Source organism: Xenopus laevis, chromosome 6L (assembly GCF_017654675.1).
Source record: "Xenopus laevis strain J_2021 chromosome 6L, Xenopus_laevis_v10.1, whole genome shotgun sequence".
Taxonomy (NCBI): domain Eukaryota; kingdom Metazoa; phylum Chordata; class Amphibia; order Anura; family Pipidae; genus Xenopus; species Xenopus laevis.
The window spans coordinates 39,740,059-39,759,249 of NC_054381.1; the positions used below are offsets into that span (position 1 = coordinate 39,740,059).

Consider the following 19,191-nt stretch of genomic DNA (forward strand, 5'->3'; position numbering starts at 1 on the left):
TGACACCAGGTAACAGGTGTTTGTCTTGGAATGCGGTGTTCTTCTTCCACCATGCAAAGAGCTTTTTGTTATCACCAAATAATAAATTTTTTGTCTCATCAATACAAAGCACTTTGTTCCCAAATGACTGTGGCTTGTCTAAATGAGCTTTTGCATACAACAAGCGACTCTGTCTTCTTTCTCATCACCCTGCCATACAGATGTTCTTTGTGCAAATTGCGCTGAATTGTAGAACCATGTACAGATACACCATCTGCAGCAAGATGTTCTTGCAGGTGTTTGGAGGTGATCTTTGGGTTGTCTGTAACCATTCTCACAGTCCTCTGCATATGTCGCTCCTGAATTTTTCTTGGCCTGCCAGACCTGGGTTTTACAGCAATTGTGCCTGTTGCCTTCCATTTCCTGATTACATTCCTTACAGCTGAAACTGACAGTTTAAACCTGTGAGATAGCTTTTTGTAGCCTTCCCTTAAACCATGATACTGAACAATCTTTGTTTTCAGATCTTTTGAGTGTTGTTTTGAGGATCCCATGATGTCACTCTTCAGAGGAGAGTCAAACAGAAGCACAACTTGCAATTGGCCACCTTAAATACATTTTCTCATGAGTGGACACACCTGCCTATGAAATTCAAGGCTTAATGAGCTAATCGAACCAATTTGGTGTTGCCAGTAATCAGTATTGAGCAGTTACATGCATTCAAATTAGAAAAATTACAAGGGTACCCACATTTTTGCACAGCCAGTTTTTCACATTTGATTTCATTTCATACAACTGAATACTGCTTCACTAAAAATCTTTGTTCAGAAAACACCCCAGTACTCAGATGTAATTGGGAAATGAAAGACATACCACTGTTATCTTTTTTTTGTTGAAAGTGGAGTAAATTATTATGCAGGCTGAGAGGGGTTCCCAAACTTTTTCATATGACTGCATGTGAAATTGAATGTATTACTAATTAAATACAGTGACATTCAGATGTCTTTAAACAGCAGTCTGTCTGTTTTATATTTAGGGGCTGCTATAAGGTCCCATAGAAAGTCAGTATTTAGTGGGCTGGTGGATGCTTTTTCGGCCCCTATGTGGGCTGATTGAGCCTCTGTGTACCTGAAATGCCAGGACCTATTTTAATAGAGAATACGGGAATACAGTATTAGGGCTCTTACTCATGAGAGTTTTTACCTGCGCTCCTCTGCGTTCCGTTTTTTGGCGTTCAGCCGCAGGGGAGCGCAGGAATAGACGCATTTCATTATTTCAAATGGGGCTGTACTCACACAGGCGCATGTAGGCGCCGAACGCAGGTTGAAACGCAACATGCTGCATTTTTCCTGCGTTCGGCGCCTACACGCGCCTGTGTGAGTACAGCCCCATTTGAAATAATGAAATGCGTCTATTCCTGAGCTCCCCTGCGGCTGAACGCCGAAAAACGGAACGCAGGGGAGCGCAGGTAAAAACGCTCATGTGTAAGAGCCCTTAGAGAATACATTTCCACATTCACACTGCTACAGAAATAATTTGCTGACACACAGCAAATTAGCAGGTACTGCAGAAGGGATCAAATCCAGCAGGTCTTATCCAACCATGTGTTCCCTATTGTTGGTACTTTTAATGGCCAGGAGGTTTGGCCACTGACAGTGGGCATATTTATCATGAGTCAAATTTCAAATTGAAAAAATTTCGAAATTGAATTCAAAAAGACCAACCGAAATGAAGTCGATTTTTTTGGTCGAATAGGTCTGTTTTCGATCGAATAGGTCCTTATCCGACCGAATTTGAAACGTTCGAATAGAAGGAATAGCACATTCGATCGAATTTGAACCTTCGATTTTTCAAAGTCCACCAATTGACTCCAAATAGGTTCTAGGAGGTCCGCCATAGTCTAAAACAGCAATTCAGCAGGTTTTAGATGGTCGAAGTCTAAAGAGACAGTACATGATAAATTTCGACATTCGAATTTTAGAATTTTTTTCAAATTCGAATCGAATTTGGACTATTCCTTAGTCTAAGTACACAAAAAATAGCTTGAAATTCAAATTTTTTTCATTCGAAAATTCACCTCGACCTTTGATAAATCTGCCCCTAAATTTTGCAACCATGCAAAGCATTATATAATAAAGTTAGACGTGTTCCATCAGATATTGTTCCTTTCTGAGCTTTTTGGATGCAAAATGAACTATATCCATTGAATTGTTGCTTGCATGAAGGAAAAATGAAATCTATTGCTCATGGCTGATGATTTCTCCTTATTAATAAGGACTCCGTTAAGTGTTCTTTTGGCACAATGTGTAGTTATTTTAGTATACTCTCTTGTTGATTCAAAAAGAAGATTCAAGCCTTTTCTCCAGTGTTGAAGACTCCTATACTCTGTGACATGCTGTAACTGGTTGAAAATATCATTGCTCACTTTCTTCCATTTACTCAAAGAAATACGTTCAGTTGCCCAGTCACATTTGTTTTATAAGTTAGGAGAATCTTGCCTGCTGACTTTAAAATAAACAAGTCAGTGTTTTCACAAGCCGGGACAATAGATTGGGCCGATCAAAGGTAAGAGAAGCTTTATAAGCACCCTGTAGGTGAACAGGCAAAAGGAAACACGTGAGCTAAGGCAGGAGAATAGACTTCCAGCACCTCAAATTGGCACATCCTGTCTGGGACGGTCTTTCTCTTTTCAGGGTTCTTTGTCTTCTTTCTGATTTTTTTTTTTGACGTTGAAGTCATGTCCTGATATAGCTTGAGAAATTCTATTTCTAATTCTATTTCAACATTTAAGAAGATTGCTGTGACCAGCATAGGTAAGAGGTAAGAGAAGTCAAGCCATCACCTGACACTCCCAACAGCTCATTGATTATTGATAGTTTTGTTGTCTTCAACAGTGGTGGGTGTGACAGGTGTTATGTTCAGGTATATGTTCCGAAAACGTGTTGTGTAGATACATGTACATATTAATACAGAAGAGGACCAGCCAGGCAAATGCAGTAGCCATTCTTCTCTAGGTAAGTCTCTGTGAAGTCATTTTTATACTGGGTATTTCCAATTTGTACTTGGATTTCTAATCTCTTGTGTGTGTATATAAATGTATTTCTATAGTTTTTACACAACTTTCGATTCTAATATGGGATCTATTATCCAGGATGCTAATTTGGATCTTCATACCTTAAATCTACCTAAAATCATTTAAACATTAAATAAACCCAATAGGATTATTTTGCCTTTAATATGGATTCATGCAGCTTAGTTGCCATCATGTACAAGGTGCTGTTTTTTTACAGGTTTGGATCCGTTATCCGTTAACCTGTTATCCAGAAGGCTCTGAATTACGGAATGCCAGTTTCCCATACACTCCATTTTATCCAAATAATTCAAATTTTTGAAAAAGATTTCCTTTTTCTCTGTAATAATAAAACAGTACTAGATCCTAAGATATCATTAATCCTTATTGGAAGCAACACCAGCCTTGGGTTTATTTAATATTTACAAGATTATCTAGTAGACTTAAGGTATGAAGATCCAAATTAAAGAAAGATCCATTATCCGGAAACCCCCAGGCATTCTGTATAACAGGTTCCATACCTGTATTACAGAGGAAAAGGAAACCATTTTTGAAAATAATAATTATATGCATAATAGATTTTATGCGTTGATTAATGTAAAGCACTGTATAACTTGTTGGCGCTATATAAGTAAATGGTGATAATGATGACCTGTACTTTAAAATATAGAGAATTAAGACTTTCATACATAAGAAAATGTTAGATTTCTTATTTATATACTAGTAAATGCTATATATATATATATATATATATATATATATATATATATATATATATATATATATATATATATATATATATATATATATATATATATATATATATATATACTAGTAAATTCATATTGTATTAATATATACTAGTAAATTCCAGAAATACTGATTACCCTTTGGGCTGTTGTATAGAGGATTCCAAAGTGCATCACAGAAAAGATAGCTCCAGTTAGAATGCAGCTGTGGTTTTATGCTGGGACATTTGTCTAGAATTATCATTATCATGGTGCCACTCGGGCAAAGAATATGTAAATAACACAAATGTCAAGTGATTCCCTAATTGTTTCCCTAAGACTGGGGCAATATAACCTGCGCCTGTAGCCCTGCATTTTAATGGGATAGTTACAATTTAAATAAATGGTCGAAAGGGGCATTTGCCTAGGGCCCACCAGGATAGTGAACCCACTAGAGATATGGCATCTGCTATTCAGAATGCTTGGGACCTGGGGTTTTCCTGATAACAGATCTTTCTGTAATTTGGAACTTCTTAACTTTATGGGCAGATTTATCAAAGGTTGAATTTCGAATTCATGTGAATTTTTTTAACTCTAATAAATTCGAATATACTCAAAACTCAATTGGGAGGTTATTTAAGAAAAATGTTGAACGTCTAAAACTTGAACGAATATTCCTGACCCGAAAACGCAAATTGAATTTTTTCTCCAAAAAGGAAGGCTATTGAAATCTCCAAATGGGTCATTGGACCTCTGTCATTGACTTCTGTAGGAACTTGGCAAGTTTTAGGTGGCAAATAGTCGAATTCAGGTTGTTCCCAGGGTCAAGGTATAGTAAATCTCGAGTTTTGACCAAAAATCCAACTCAAAATTAGAATTTACAATTCTATCCTTAATAAATCTGCCCCTAAGGCTACTAGAAAATCATGTAAACATTAATTAACCCAAATAGGCTCATGTTGCTTCCAATAAGGATTAATTATATCTTAGTTTGGATAAAGTACAAGGTACTGTTTTATTATTACAGAGAAAAAGGAAATTGTGTTTTAAAGTTTGGATTATTTGGATAAAATGGAGTCTATGAGAGACAGACATGCTTTCTGGATAATAGATTTCTGGATAATGGATCTTATACCTGAATGAATCCTATACTTTTCATATGGTAAAACCATTGACAGAAGCAACCTCCAAAGATGACTAGATGAGCGCTACATCATTAATTTTTTTAAATTTTTTTCACTTTACCTTTTTCCTGGAAAATATATTTCTAGGGATATATCAGATAAAAACCTGGTATCTTTAATGGAGGCAGGTTTTTTTCTGGTGTACCCATTTTGTCATTATGGTTTATTTTCTCTTGTGTCTCTTGGCTCAGCATGGCACACACAGGCATCAGTAAGATCCTTGCCCTGGGCAAGGGCATCCTGGCATTAAAGCTGCCTGAGGCCGTGTTTGCAGTAACGCCCAGCGCTTACCTTTATATTGCTTCCAGGGGTTCAGGGGGCTGCATCGCTAGTGCAGAGAGTGAAATCGTGCTTTCTGCGCTAGAAAAGCTACATTTCCGATTTAATAACCAGAAATTTGGCTTTTAAAGTTACAAGGAGCAGCTTTTTGCCTTATGGCAGAAACACCCCTGGCTCTTGGTTGCAACGCTAGATTAAAGCAGACCGGCAATAAGGTTTAGCTTGTTTGATAGCAATAATGGTTTACCATACCCTGACTTTTAAATTAGATCCTAATAAAATACACTAACCCCTGGAGATTAAGTGGTTGCAAGGATACTTCCAAATAACAGCTGCTCTGCAAGATGCATTTTTATGTATTGCCAAGTGAATGGGTGATTTGAGCAGCAAACTATACAACACTGATACCCAATTGCCTACTAGTAATAAGCTCCAACTGCACTTACGTTTAAACAACCTCAAAATGCAGTCATTTTTTTGTATTAATTGGACATGTTGCATGTTACTATTACAAAGATGGATAACTTCAGTTTATATTGTATATAAAAAAAATACAGCGATTATGCAGCACATATTTTTAAGCAATGAACTCTCTGGAAGAGTATTTAACTCTTTTGCAGTTAATTGGCCCTGCTCTAGTGCTTGCGTGTCTTGTGTTGCTGTGGACCAGGGTTGACAGGTCTAATTTTTCAAAGCTAGCGAAAAGCACTTACAAAATCAGCCAAAGAAACATGCCAGCCATTTGAAATTTTTAGAATTTTTTTAAAAAAATGAAGGGTTCAGGCTAGATTTAATTCAGTGAGATAAAGTTCTCTTGGTTTATCATGTGACTACTTATGAACAAGATTCAATTCAAGGAAATAAAACTTCTCCAAATTCAGTTCTGTTTTTTTTCCATAGACGTCAATAGAGTTCTCACCTGGAAAACCGTGAATTTTTCTGAATTAAATTGCATTCTAAATTGAATCTCTGAACCTTTTTCTCACTGAATTGAATCTGGCCCTATAGCTGAAAATACATGTTCTAAAAGCCCATTCAAACCTAGAAGCACTGATCCTGTCCTTCAGTGATGATTGTCCACCTCTGAACTGTTCTATTTCTATTGTCTACTGAAATGACTATGGTCCTTGCATGCAGGTACTGTAGTTTTATTTCAACCTGCGCGATTGGGCCTGTGTTAAATCTGTTAACCCCACAGTGTCAGAAAAGGTCCTCACCAGCCTGGTAACCCTGGAATGGACCCTGTGTTTAGTCATTTAGACTTGGTCTTCATTTGTCAAATTGAATAGCCATGTACTTGAAGGTAATTTACATTCCCATGTACTAATCAGGTTTAAATGCACAGGTTTATCTATACCCAGAATTCAATATGAGTGAGGATCCTATAGAAGCAGCAGTAAATGCTGGTAAGTCACTGCTTATATTGGAGTGTTATATATATATATATATATATATATATATATATATATATATATATATATATATATATATATATATATATATATATATATATATATATATACACACACAAATAGTACCTGTACCAAAATAAGTGTGATCTGAACTATCAATCTGTAATGTGTTCCATTTGTCCTTCCCAGAGTCCTCAACATTTTTTTTGTAGACTAGGAATGGTAATGTTGCTACTGTCTGTGGATTATATGCTTGACATCACTAACTTGCTTTTTATTTCTGTCATATGATGGACATGCACATAAAGATCTGTTTGAGTTGCCCAGATTATGCAGATCCAAATGTTTAAAGGGGGAAGTAAAGTCTAAAATAGAATAAGGCTAGAAATGCTGTATTTTCATAAACATGAACTTACTGAACCACAAGCCTAATCAAACAAAAGATTTATGCTTTCAAAGTTGGCCACAGGGGGTCACCATCTTGTAACTTTGTTAAACATCTTTGCAAGACCAAGACTGTGCACATGCTCAGTGTAGTCTGGGCTGCTTAGGGATCGTCATAAATTATCAAAACAGCACAAGTCAAATAATATCTGCGAGAAGCCGATACAGCAAGACTGATTGATCATCCGAATATACAGACTGTACTGGGTCCTGTGTTGTCATGTAATCTAATGTTTAATACAAACTTTCTCCAACTCTGCAGAACGAGTGGCTGCAGCTGAATAATCCTCCAAATAGAATCCCACTTTATCTGTTTAAATCTGGCTCCTTGAATTTTGTCCCTGCAGCTGGAGTTGGAAACAGTAAAGGGGTTGTAAAAGCAAAATTAAAATCCAATACAAATCTCTACACAGTCGCCGACTGTTCTACAGGGAAACAAACAAAGCTGCTTGAGTTCTGCATGGCTGAGAAGTAAGGCAGGGGCTCCCCCTGCTGTTCATATGTAGAGCAGTTAGGGACCCTGCAGAGCAGTTAGGGACCGCCTGATAATTCCTAGCCACAGCAGTAAATGAAGGGAGAATTTTACTGCATACAGTCAGGTTTCTTATAAAAACTGTACACATTTTTTAATAAAAGTATATTGGAGATAGGTTTCTTTTTCATTAAAGAAAATGGGATTTTTTTTGCCTTTACATGCCCTTTAAGCCTTGTGCCAAAGATCAGATAACATGGGTGCCATAGAAGAACTGTAGGCTTCAAACTTTGTACATGTCTGAGATGTGTGGTTGGACCTGGTCCCTGTTTCTGTTCTACCCCAACTATTCCCCACCCATCTTGTTTTTTTCCATGCCTTTCAAGATATTGTTGCGACCCCATCCCCCCCTTACTGTTTCACAGTTCTACCCTTCCTTCTTTATGATTGATAATTTGATGCAAATACAAAGAATTTTAATGTTCCATCACTGACCTGCAGGTGATATTGACCAAGATACAAGTGGCGGCCACCATGACTTTCAGTATTATGAAAAGACAGCAGATAGTGAAGCAGCCCCAAAGACTAATGAAGAGTAAGTGATTATATCATAAAGTGCATTAGAAGGAAATCATAGCTACAAAGAAAAGACATGCAGGAATTATTGTTAATAACATTAGTGGATACAATTGTAGGAAAAGCTCCTGATAGGCAAAGCCTGAGATTAATAAACGTGTAGTCTTTTTCTAATAGTAAAACTGATTTACTTTGATAGATAAAATACAATGTGGTAAACACTGGCCCAAATCAATAGATTTTACCCACAATGCCCATTATTTCCATTTATTTAAGCCCGACTGGTCATGCAGCTATCTGGTACAAATCTTTGATTTGATTCCAAAAGAATAAGTGTGCATTTGGGTGCAAGTTGTGTCTTTCCTGTAGAGACAATATTGGGGGGTACATGGGTACCCATCTGCACACCTGAAGTTATGTAATAAAAGGCACTAAGTTTGCCCAGGGGCAATAACCCATAGCAACTAATTAACAGATAGAAGTCTTCAAACCCTCAATAAATCAATCAATCAATTAGCTGACCAATAAATACTACCTACTGATTGGTTGCTATGGGTTACTATATCAATAACAAACCCCATAGTGTATGAATATTAAACATTGTCATTATTATAGAATTTATAAAGACTAAAGCAGGGGTGTCCAACCTGCGGCCAAACATGCGGCCCAGGATGGATATGAATGCGGCCCAGCTTGAAGGAGAGAGAACAGGAACAGGCTTACTATGCCAGGTTGTAACAAAGTGGTGCCCTATGGAGTAGGGAGGATGGGGGACACTGCCCATTGCCCAGTTAGTAATAATAATATAATAATAAGTCTGTTTAATATCCAGGTGTCCCATATTACAATGTATAGTTCCATCTGGTTATCCAACTGGTATTGTAGTTCTTTTCTGTGTATTCTCTTTAATTTTACATTAAAAATTGTTTGTGTATTACATGTGTGGCCCCAGACAATTTTTCTTTTTCCAATGTGGCCCAGACAAGCCAAAAGGTTGGACACCCCTGGACTAAAGCTATACTGTATCTGATATACTGCATGTAGTGATGGGCGAATAAATTCGACAGGTTCAAATTTGTGGTGTATTTCCATTTTTCACCGCCAGCGAGTAAATTTGCAAAACTGCGGCGATAAAATGTGGGCGCGCGTCAGGATAGTCGCACGCATAAAAATTGACGTGTCAAAATTATTCGGACACCCATTGACTTTAATGCTTTTGGACAAAATCAGCACAAGTATAAAAATTGTTGTGGGCATCAAAATTGACGCGCTTCAAAATCATTTTCAATGCATTTCGATAAATTTTCGGGACAAATTCGCCCATCACCAACTGTATACTGTGCTTCTCATTTATGCATCTTTTAACATTATATCTCTGCTAGTATATAATATATTAACTGTATCAATGGAATTACTGTGGTTAAACACTGTATTTACATTTCTTACCCCTTTTGTTAGAGCCAGAAGAAAAACCAGTGACAAACCTTCAAAAGAATTGATTGGATTTCTGGATCTGGTAAAAACATAATTTTTCATGTTAGCGTACTGTATATATTGTTCTTCTGATTAACATAAGAAAATATTAATTTCTATATAAAAAGATATATTCCTTTAAGTCAAGGATAAAAGACAACACTTTGTGGAAGCCTCTACCAATCCATATCATTCTGCTTCCTTACACTGGAATTAATGGCTGTTCAGTGCTATAAAGGCTTCTATTTATCCTTGCCGTTTTATTAAATAAAATCCCTATTTTGGGATGAGTTAGAGCAACACCCTAGGCTCTGTAAAAGTTGTATTTTAGGTTGGTGAAGATCATTTACACATTCTCCACATTCCCTTTAAATAAAGGATTCAGTTGCAGAGTTAAAAATCTTGCTCATAACTGAGGTTTGTCCAACTATGAATCTCAAGAGATCACAAACTTTATCAAACGTTATGCTTATCAAAGCAAATCCAGCCCTTTGTACGATAACTGGGTCTGTCCTGTATCTTAAAGGGTGGTTCACCTTTAAGTTAACATTTTGTATGTTATAGAAAGGCCAATTCTTCTCAATTGGTTTTCATTATTTATTTTTTATAGTTGTATAATTATTTTCCTTTTTCTTCTGACTCTGTGCAGCTTTCAAATGGGCTGACCCCTTCTAAAAAGCAAATGACTTGTAAGGCTACAAATGTATTGTTATTGTTAATTTTTATTACTTATCTTTCTATTCAGGCCTCTCCTATTCATATTCCAGTCTCTTTTTCAAATCAATGCATGGTTTCTAGGGTAATTTGAACCCTAGCTACCAGATTGCTTAAAATGCAAATTAAAGAGCTGCTGAATAAAAAAGCTAAATAACTCAAAAACCTTAAATAATAAAAAATGAAAACCAATTGCAAATTGTTTCAGAATATGAATCTCTATATAATACTAAGGGGCACATTTACTATTGGTCGAATATCGAGGGTTAATTAACCCTCGATATTCGACCCTCGAAGTCAAAGGATTTAGCGCAATTCCTTCGATCAAATGATCAAAGGAAAAATCATTCGATCGAACGATTAAATCCTTCGAATCGAACGATTCGAAGGATTTTAATCCATCGATGAAACGATTTTCCTTCGATCCCAAATTGCTAGGAAAGCCTATGGGGACCTTCCCCATAGGCTAACATTGGTGCTCGGTAGGTTTTAGGTGGCGAAGTAGGTGGTCAAAGTTTTTTTTAAAGAGACAGTACTTCGACTATCGAATGGTCGAATAGTCGAACGATTTTTAGTTCGAATCGTTCGATTCAAAGTCATAGTCGAAGTAGCCAAAAAAATACTTCGAAATTCTAAGTATTTTTTATTCTAATCCTTCACTCGAGCTAAGTAAATGTGCCCCTTAAAGTTATCACAAAAGTGAACAACCCTTTTAAGCACCTTCAACATTAATCATAATGTGAATAGTAAGGTATGACTGTGTGTGGTTCATCCAAACAGTGTTGTGTGTATTGGCTCCATTGTGTACAAACATGTTCCTTGCACTTCCATATGCCAAGTGCCATTGTTTTCATCCTGATATTTCTATAGAAACCTGTTCAAGTGCGGGGGACTCTGGGGAACCCTGGAGCTGCTATCACCCTAAACATGGTGGTAATTCTAGGGATGCCACAACAGGTTGTGAAAAAATGGCCCAATTCAACAACAACTCTAAAACACTGCTGAAAACTGTCCAGCTAATGGCCTGTTCGGTGTTTGTATTAGGTCTGTGACTGTGGACAAACTGCACTAACTACACGTCTGCTAGTGATCTGATACACTGGATCAGTGCAATTTGTCCATTTGCATGTCAGATGTATGTGAGCCCAAAATTGAGTTAATTACCCTCAGCGTCAGACTGTGGTGTTCAGGGGCCACTGGGGCTGTCACTAGGGGGCCCAATCTCTCTCAAAGGGCCACCACCGCCCCCTGCACTTCAGGTACCTGATTTCTCCTTGCTGATGCAATCAGGGGGTGGAGCGACACGATCCTCACCTGCATTTCCCAGCAAGAGAAAAGAGGACCTGGGTCGGCAGGGACCCCAACAGGTTTTATTCCCAGCGTCCCGCTGGCCCAGTCCAACCCTAAGTACCCTTACGTATTTTTTGGAGATGTGGAAATGTGATGTGATGTGATAAGGTTGCAATGGGATTTGATGCTCTATTGATGTTCAGAACTTTAACTGAGGACAGTCTGATCTCAACATATGCGGCCAATTAAAATACAGCGTATTATGGCATATTGCTTTCTTAAACCTAGCAGAACCCAGGTTTCACACTTGATGAGGACTGCCCTACTTACAAGAAGTGATAGAATGATAAACCTACCACAGTATTTTCAGTGACAAAAAAATATTGCTGTTCTTATCTTGTTAATGACTGATATAACACTATTTATTATTTACTATGTATTTACTTCTTGAGCTTCGTCAGTTACAATTCTGTAAGAAAACTTGTCTTTTGGATTATGCCATTAAAATCAGGGAAATCTGTAAAAGAAACAGTAGTATTCACGATTGCATTGAATCTGGCCTATAGTATGTTGACATTTTTGTCTTTTTAGGTGCGTTTTGCAGATGCCTGGGATATTCTACTGATAATAGTTGGCCTCTTTTGTGCTGTTGCCAGTGGCACAGGCTTGCCGTTACTCATCATAGTATTCGGTGACATGACCGACAGCTTTGTTCTGAGTGGCATAAATGGTAAATACATTCCTTTGCTTGGAAATTGCATAAATGATATAATCGAACACATGAGCATAAATGCATATTAATTAATAAGTCAAGGCATTAGTATTTTAGTTTAGCGGGTGCTCAATACCACAGACAAGCAGTGAAGAGTCAGAGGATGTCCATTTAAATTCACAATAACAGACAAAAAGAGCGAACAGTCTGTAAGCACTGCATTTCTATTAGGATGTTTTTTCATAGATAGTGATAGTGAATATGTCCCCTTTCACTTTTTCCAAAAAGTCAGCAAAACTGCTGAATAAATTCGCAAAACACATTGTATTCTATAGACGACAATTTTTTTTTGACATGTGACAATTTTTCTTTACACGTGCAACTTTTTTTCTCACTCCAAATGCATTAAAGTCAAAGGGCATTTTTTTTTTCTTTTGGTGACTTTTTTGTCTCGATTACTTTTTTGTCTCTGCGGCTTTTTGTCCAGATTCATTAAAGTCAACGGGCGTTTTTTCTCAAGTTATTTCTCACTCAAAATGCATTAAAGTCAATGGAGGTTTTTTTCTTGCTGTGACTTTTTCGTCTTGGCGATTTTTTTTGGGGCAGCTAATTTTTGATGGCGAATCCATGCTTGGCAAAAAAAAAAATTGCTCCTCGCTATTCATAGAACTGTAAAATCTATAAATCAGGGGTCCCCAACCGCCAGGCCGCGGACATATCTGAACTGAGCTGTTGAGCCAAGTCCGCATTTGATGCAGACGCACCGCATTTGACGCAGATGCACCAAATTTGACGTGGACGCACTCAATTTGACACTGATTCACTGAATTTGATGTGGTGAATGAGAAATTTGACAACGCCCGAATTTGACGCACCGCGCATAGTTGACGCCCCCGCAGGTCTCTGCCTTTACAAAAGTCGCTGGGGCAAAAAAGTTTGAGGACTGCTGCTATAAACAATAAAGCAAGGTAGAACTTGGAATTGATTTCCTGCCTGTTAAGCATTATATCTCACTAATGGTGATTTTGCAGAATTGGGGTCAAATAGGATTTGTATCATGAAACATTATGGGGCCCATTTATTAAGTTCAAGTGAAGGAATAGAAGAAAAAAAACTTCGAATTTCGAAGTGTTTTTTGGCCTTCTTTGACCATCAAATGGGCTACTTCGACCTTTGACTACGACTTCGAATCGAACGATTCGAACTAAAAATCGTTTGACTATTCGACCATTCGATAGTCGAAGTACTGTCTCTTTAGTACTGACCCCCTAGTTCGCCACCTAAAAGCTACCGAACTCAATGTTAGCCTTTGATTCGAAGGATTTAATCGTTCGATCGAAGATTATTCCTAGTATTCCTAGTATTTGCGCAAAATCCTTCGACTTCGATATTCGAAGTCGAAGCATTTTCATTCCCCAGTCGAATATCGAGGGTTAATTAACCCTCGATATTCGACCCTTGATGCATCTGCCCCTATGTGTAGAGAGTGACAGAGTTGTGAAGACAGTTTGAGAAATGCAGAGGGGTTATTGTAAGGAATTGCCAGGCCTGGATAAAGGACCTCACTAGCCTGGAGATAAATAATATTCCTGTATATTAGGCCTATTATCCAGAAGGTTTTCTGCAGCATATGCAAAGAATAGTCTCCTGCTATGTAGAGAGCCTGCAGGGAACACAATGCACATATCCACGTATATTTAGAGGCCTTGGCACATTAACATTCACATACTAGAAAGGAAGAGGCCATTGATCTGTGTGACTGGAACTTCCAGATGGACCTGTTTCTGTTTACAGACCAGCTACCAAATTGCATATACAGGTATGGGACCTGTTATCCAAAATGCTTGGCACCTGGTGCTTTCCAGATTAAGGGATCTTTCTGAAATTTATATCTCCATAGCTTATGTCTAATAAAAAATAATTTAACCAATAAATAAAATGAACAGGATAGTTTTGTCTCCAATAAGGATTAATTACATCTTAGTTAGAAACAAACACAAACTCTAAATGTTATAGTGAAAAGGAAATCAATTTTAAAACGTATTATTTTATTAAAATGGAGTCTATGGGAAATGGCCTTCCTGTAATTCAGAGCTTTCTGGATAATGGGTTTCCGGATAATGGATACCTGTATTAAAATTGGTAAGCACAGAAATAAAAAAATTAAAAAAATAAAGAAATAAAGCATGTGAGTGCATGTGGTTTAAAGTCAATTAACAACATCTCCTGACTTTGAGGAGCTTGGTAGAAAAATAGCCTATGATTAAGGTGCAGATTTATCAAGGGTCGAATTTCGAAGTAAAAAATACTTGAAAATTCGACCATCGAAATAAAATACTTCAACTTCGAATATTGAAGTCGAAGGATTTTTCACCGAATTTGGCCATCGAACGATCAAAGTAAAATCGTTTGTTCGAACGATTAAATCGTTCGAATCAACGATTCGAACGATTTTACCGTACGATCGAACGATTTTACTTCGATGTGTGAAGACTTAGAAAAATGCATTAGAAGGTCCCCAAAGGCTAACATAGCACTTCGGCAGGTTTAATTTGGCGAACTATTGAAGTTCTGACGCAAAAAAAATTCGACAGGGAATTTATGTGGTAGTTTTGCAAATTTATTGGCAAAATGCGGAAATTTGCTGCAAATTCGCTCCTGGTAAATTTATTCGCCCATCACTAATGACAATGGCATTCACTGGCTTCAGTACCTGCTGAACTAGACTTTATATTTTAGTTGTTATCCTTCTTTCCAGGCCCTTTCCTATTCTTCCTTCTGTCGGCCATTCAAACCTTTAGCTGTTTCCTAGGGCAAGTGTGACACAAAAAGCAATTAACAATGATTTCTATAGCTGGAAAAAAATAAAACAAAAACCGCAAGTGCAAATTGCCTTATAAAATATTATTATCTACATTAATTAAAAGTTACATTCATGATGAAAATTCCATTGATTACTTCCTTTAGAAAAATACAAACAGCAAAACAAATAAATATACCGGCTCCTTAGAGTATGAAGTAAGGATATCAATATTTTGTACAATATGTGTCCATGCTGTATACATTGCTATGCCCAGTAGAGGGCTGCCAGGACTATTATTATTAATTAGTTTATTATTTTTACAGTTACAAATATGTCTGGCTGTTTTCTCCCAAGCATCGATTTGGAGGCTGAAATGACAAGGTATGGTTTATGTTAGTTATTTATAAATATAATAGGCTGCTTTGTTTACAGATAATATTATTAGGGTTTACTGTACATGTTAAGGAGGAAATATGTTCTCTATAGACAGAGTTTGCTTTCCCATTGAAAGAAAATGGATATCCTATGGGTGAATATAAAGAAAAGCATGAGCATATGTCCATTATCCTGGGATTGTTTGCAAAATATGCAAAGTGTGTCTTTTTGTTAGTGTTATGCTGGTTAAAAATATGTATATGTGTGTTTAGATGATTCTATTTCATTTCTTTCTCAAAGGTATTCATATTACTATATAGGCCTTGGCAGTGCTGTATTTGTGCTAAGTCTTATCCAGATCTGGACATTTTTAGTCTCTGCAACAAGACAGATCATGAGAATTCGACAGACATTTTTCAAGGCTGTCCTACATCAAGATATGGCTTGGTTTGACTCAAACCAAGTAGGGACCCTAAATACCAGGCTAACAGAGTAAGTATCAGCGATAGCCTTAAGTTTTCCAATAGAAAATGTGTCTTTTTCTGAACATGGCAAAATGAGTCCAAATGTTGATTCTCTTAATGAATTTGTTCTCCTTAATCAAAATGGAAAGCTAAATAATGTTATATTACATATTCAGATAAAATACTACTGATTTCATATCTCCCTTCTATTTGTTATATACACTCCATTCTTTTTCTATAATCTATAATTCCAAGGATGTTTAATGCATTACATAATGTGTATTTTTGCATAGGTTCTCAAGGAAAGGTCCATTTATCAGGAATAGTGGTCTGGCTCACCTCATTATGTGTGGATGCTAAGAGGGCATTTATTTATATGTTCTCTCTTAGATCATTTTCTCTGCTTAACAAACGTCAGTATTTTATTTACTTAACAATTTGCATTTTCTTAATGTAGCGCTTACTGCCTGTTTTGTTTCAAAAACAGCGTCCCTCTTCAGTAAAAGGCTATTTTCCCATGCTAATTATACACTGAGGCAAGTTGCACAAAGTGTAATATACAGGTATGGGATCTGTTATCTGGAAACCCGTTATCCAGAAAGCTCTGCATTAGGGAAAGCCCTTCTCCCATAGACTCGGTTTTATCCAAAGAATCCAATTTTTTAAAAACAATTTCCTTTTTCTTTGTAATAATAAAACAGTAACTTGTACTTGATCCAAAGAACTAAGATATAATTAATCATTATTAGAAGCAAAACCAGCTTATTGGGTTTATTTCATGTTTACCTGATTTTCTAGAAGTCAAAGTGAACTTTATTGTCATCTCAGCAGTATACGAATACACAGTGAGACGAGACGACGTGGCTCCAGCTAGTACATATCACAAAAAGGCACTTAGAATACACAATAAATATGTAAACAACACTTAGGGGCAGATTTATCAAGGGTCGAATTTCAAGGGGTTACAACCCTTGAAATTCGAACAATCGAAATAAAAGGATTTAGCGCTAAAATATCATTCGATCAATCGAATAAAAATCCTTCGAATTAAACTATTCGAAGGATTTTTAGCGATCAATCTAAGTATTTTTATTAGATGCCAAAAACTTAAAAAAATGCACTGGAAAGTCCCGATAGGCCATATAGCAATTCGGTAGCTTTAATTTGGCGAAGTATTGAAATCGAAGGATTTTTAAAGCGACAGTACTTAGACTGGTCGAATATTCGAACTATTTTTACCTCGAATCGAAGTCGAAGTAAATTCGAAGTCGTAGTATACTATTCGATGGTCGAAGTATCCAAAAAATTACTTGGACCTCGAAAATTCACTCAAGCTTAGTAAATCTGCCCCTTAAGGTATGAAGATCCAAATTATGGAAACTCCCTTATCTGGAAAACCCCAGCTCATTCTGGATAACAGGTTCCATACCTGTATTGGGTTCAGTGAAGCAAGGTACTGTCAACCAGAACAACACATTTGCATGTCGCCTGTAATACAGAGCACAATTTACAATGATGTTTGCAATCAATGCAATGTAAGTCACTAGCTAGTGTTATGTTTTGTCTGATGACCTCTCCAACTTGCTTCAAACACCTCCAATCCCCATGCAAACACAGCAGCCATTTATTTGACAATATAAGGATATGTCACAATAACAATTTAGGTAATTGTAGTACAAGGATATAAAGGTCGCACAGATCCGATTTATATTTATAAATCTTAGGAGATGACAATTTTTTTATACACAGCCTTTTCTTTTAACTCTTAACTTTTCTTTTAACTATTTTGCCTAAAATCCTATTGGTCAATAAAAGGATTGCTACATTTTATTACTCTATCTTACTATTCAGGCCTCTCCTATTCATATTCCAGACTCTTATTCAAATCAATGCAGGTTTGCTAGGGTAATTTGGACCCTAGCAACATGTTGTTGTAGCTGCTGAACAAAAACCTAAATAACTCAAAAACTAAAGATAATAAAACATGAAAACCAATTGCAAATTGTCTCAGAATATCAGTCTCTGCATCATGCTAAAACTCAATGCAAAGGTGAACAATCCCTTTAAGTAGTAATATTTAATTTACACATAATATATTTGTTATTCTATCAATATTATTATTGCCAGTGTAAACCTGTCTAGCAATTTTGACTCTATGGGGCAGATTTACTAAGGTTCAAGTGAATTTTCTAAGTACAAAAAGTTTGAATTTCAAAGTAATTTTTTGGATACTTCGACCATCGAATAACATAATACGACTTCAAATTTACTTTGACTTCGATTCGAAGTAAAAGTCGTTCGACTATTCGACCATTCGATAATAGAAGTACTGTCTCTTTAAAAAAACTTCGACTTTAATACTTCGCCAACTTAAACCTGCCGAAGTGCTATGTTAGCCTATGGGGACCTGCCAGAGCATATTTCTACGTTCGAAGGAAAATTATACGATCGTATGATGTATAAAATCCTCCGACTTCGAATGGCGGAGGATTCTATTCGATGGTCGAATTTCAAAGTATTTTCCACTTTGAAATTCGTCCCCTAAGTGTGGCAACAAATTTTGTGTTGCGCTATATACCAACACTAATATTGAAGCTTATGTGGTTGATGGTTATGTGTCACTCATTCATTTGTCAAGCAAATTAGTATGAGTCTGTTATGTAAAAAGAGGACTCGCAGCGATGATAAGGTGAGGACTCAGGGATTGTGTTGTGCCAAGTGGTTACTATTGCAGGCATTTATCTTTGTGAAATGATTTACTAAATTATGCAACTTGGGCAATTGTTTTAAGTTTTGATGGAATAATAGGTATTACTTATTAGTAAAATCTGCATGGGAATCATTTTAATTCCCTTTTTCAGTACCCGGGTACTTTAATAGATGAGACACTATCTTAACTCACCTTTAGCAAAATAAGCGGAGTGATTCCACGCCTAACTCATTGCTACTATGTCTAATCTTTTTAACATGTTTGTGTGTGTATTTAATGGTAGAGCTCCACGAGTGTTTTTTGGTTGGATCGACACCTGCTGTCAAAACACACGCGACAAGTTGGATGGAGTCGCACGCGTCAAGATATAATTGGACTGAATGAAAAGTCAGAGTCAACAACTACACGGTCCAACTGTCGGATGAAGACACAGCTTTCTGCATCCACATCTGACAGTCGAGTCACGTCGGATGTAATGTAGCTGTTACCTCCGAATTCAGTTCAAT

At 36.8% G+C, this 19,191-nt stretch overlaps 1 protein-coding gene across 3 annotated transcripts in view; it reads left to right on the top strand.

Moving 5' to 3' along the window:
• The first annotated feature begins 2,662 nt into the window (after nt 1-2,662).
• Nucleotides 2,663-19,191, top strand: part of LOC108718489 (ATP-dependent translocase ABCB1-like) — a 49,529-nt gene continuing 33,000 nt past the window's right edge. The window contains exons 1-8 of one of the 3 annotated variants that reach the window (XM_041565963.1): nt 2,663-2,799; nt 2,874-2,993; nt 6,586-6,646; nt 8,070-8,163; nt 9,603-9,660; nt 12,213-12,351; nt 15,460-15,517; nt 15,812-16,003. In XM_041565963.1, the coding sequence (XP_041421897.1) occupies nt 6,610-6,646; nt 8,070-8,163; nt 9,603-9,660; nt 12,213-12,351; nt 15,460-15,517; nt 15,812-16,003 (578 nt within the window). In that variant the 5' untranslated portion in view covers nt 2,663-2,799; nt 2,874-2,993; nt 6,586-6,609. The remainder of the gene's footprint in view (nt 2,800-2,873; nt 2,994-6,585; nt 6,647-8,069; nt 8,164-9,602; nt 9,661-12,212; nt 12,352-15,459; nt 15,518-15,811; nt 16,004-19,191) is intronic. The other 2 variants (XM_041565962.1, XM_041565964.1) reach the window with 2 other exon arrangements.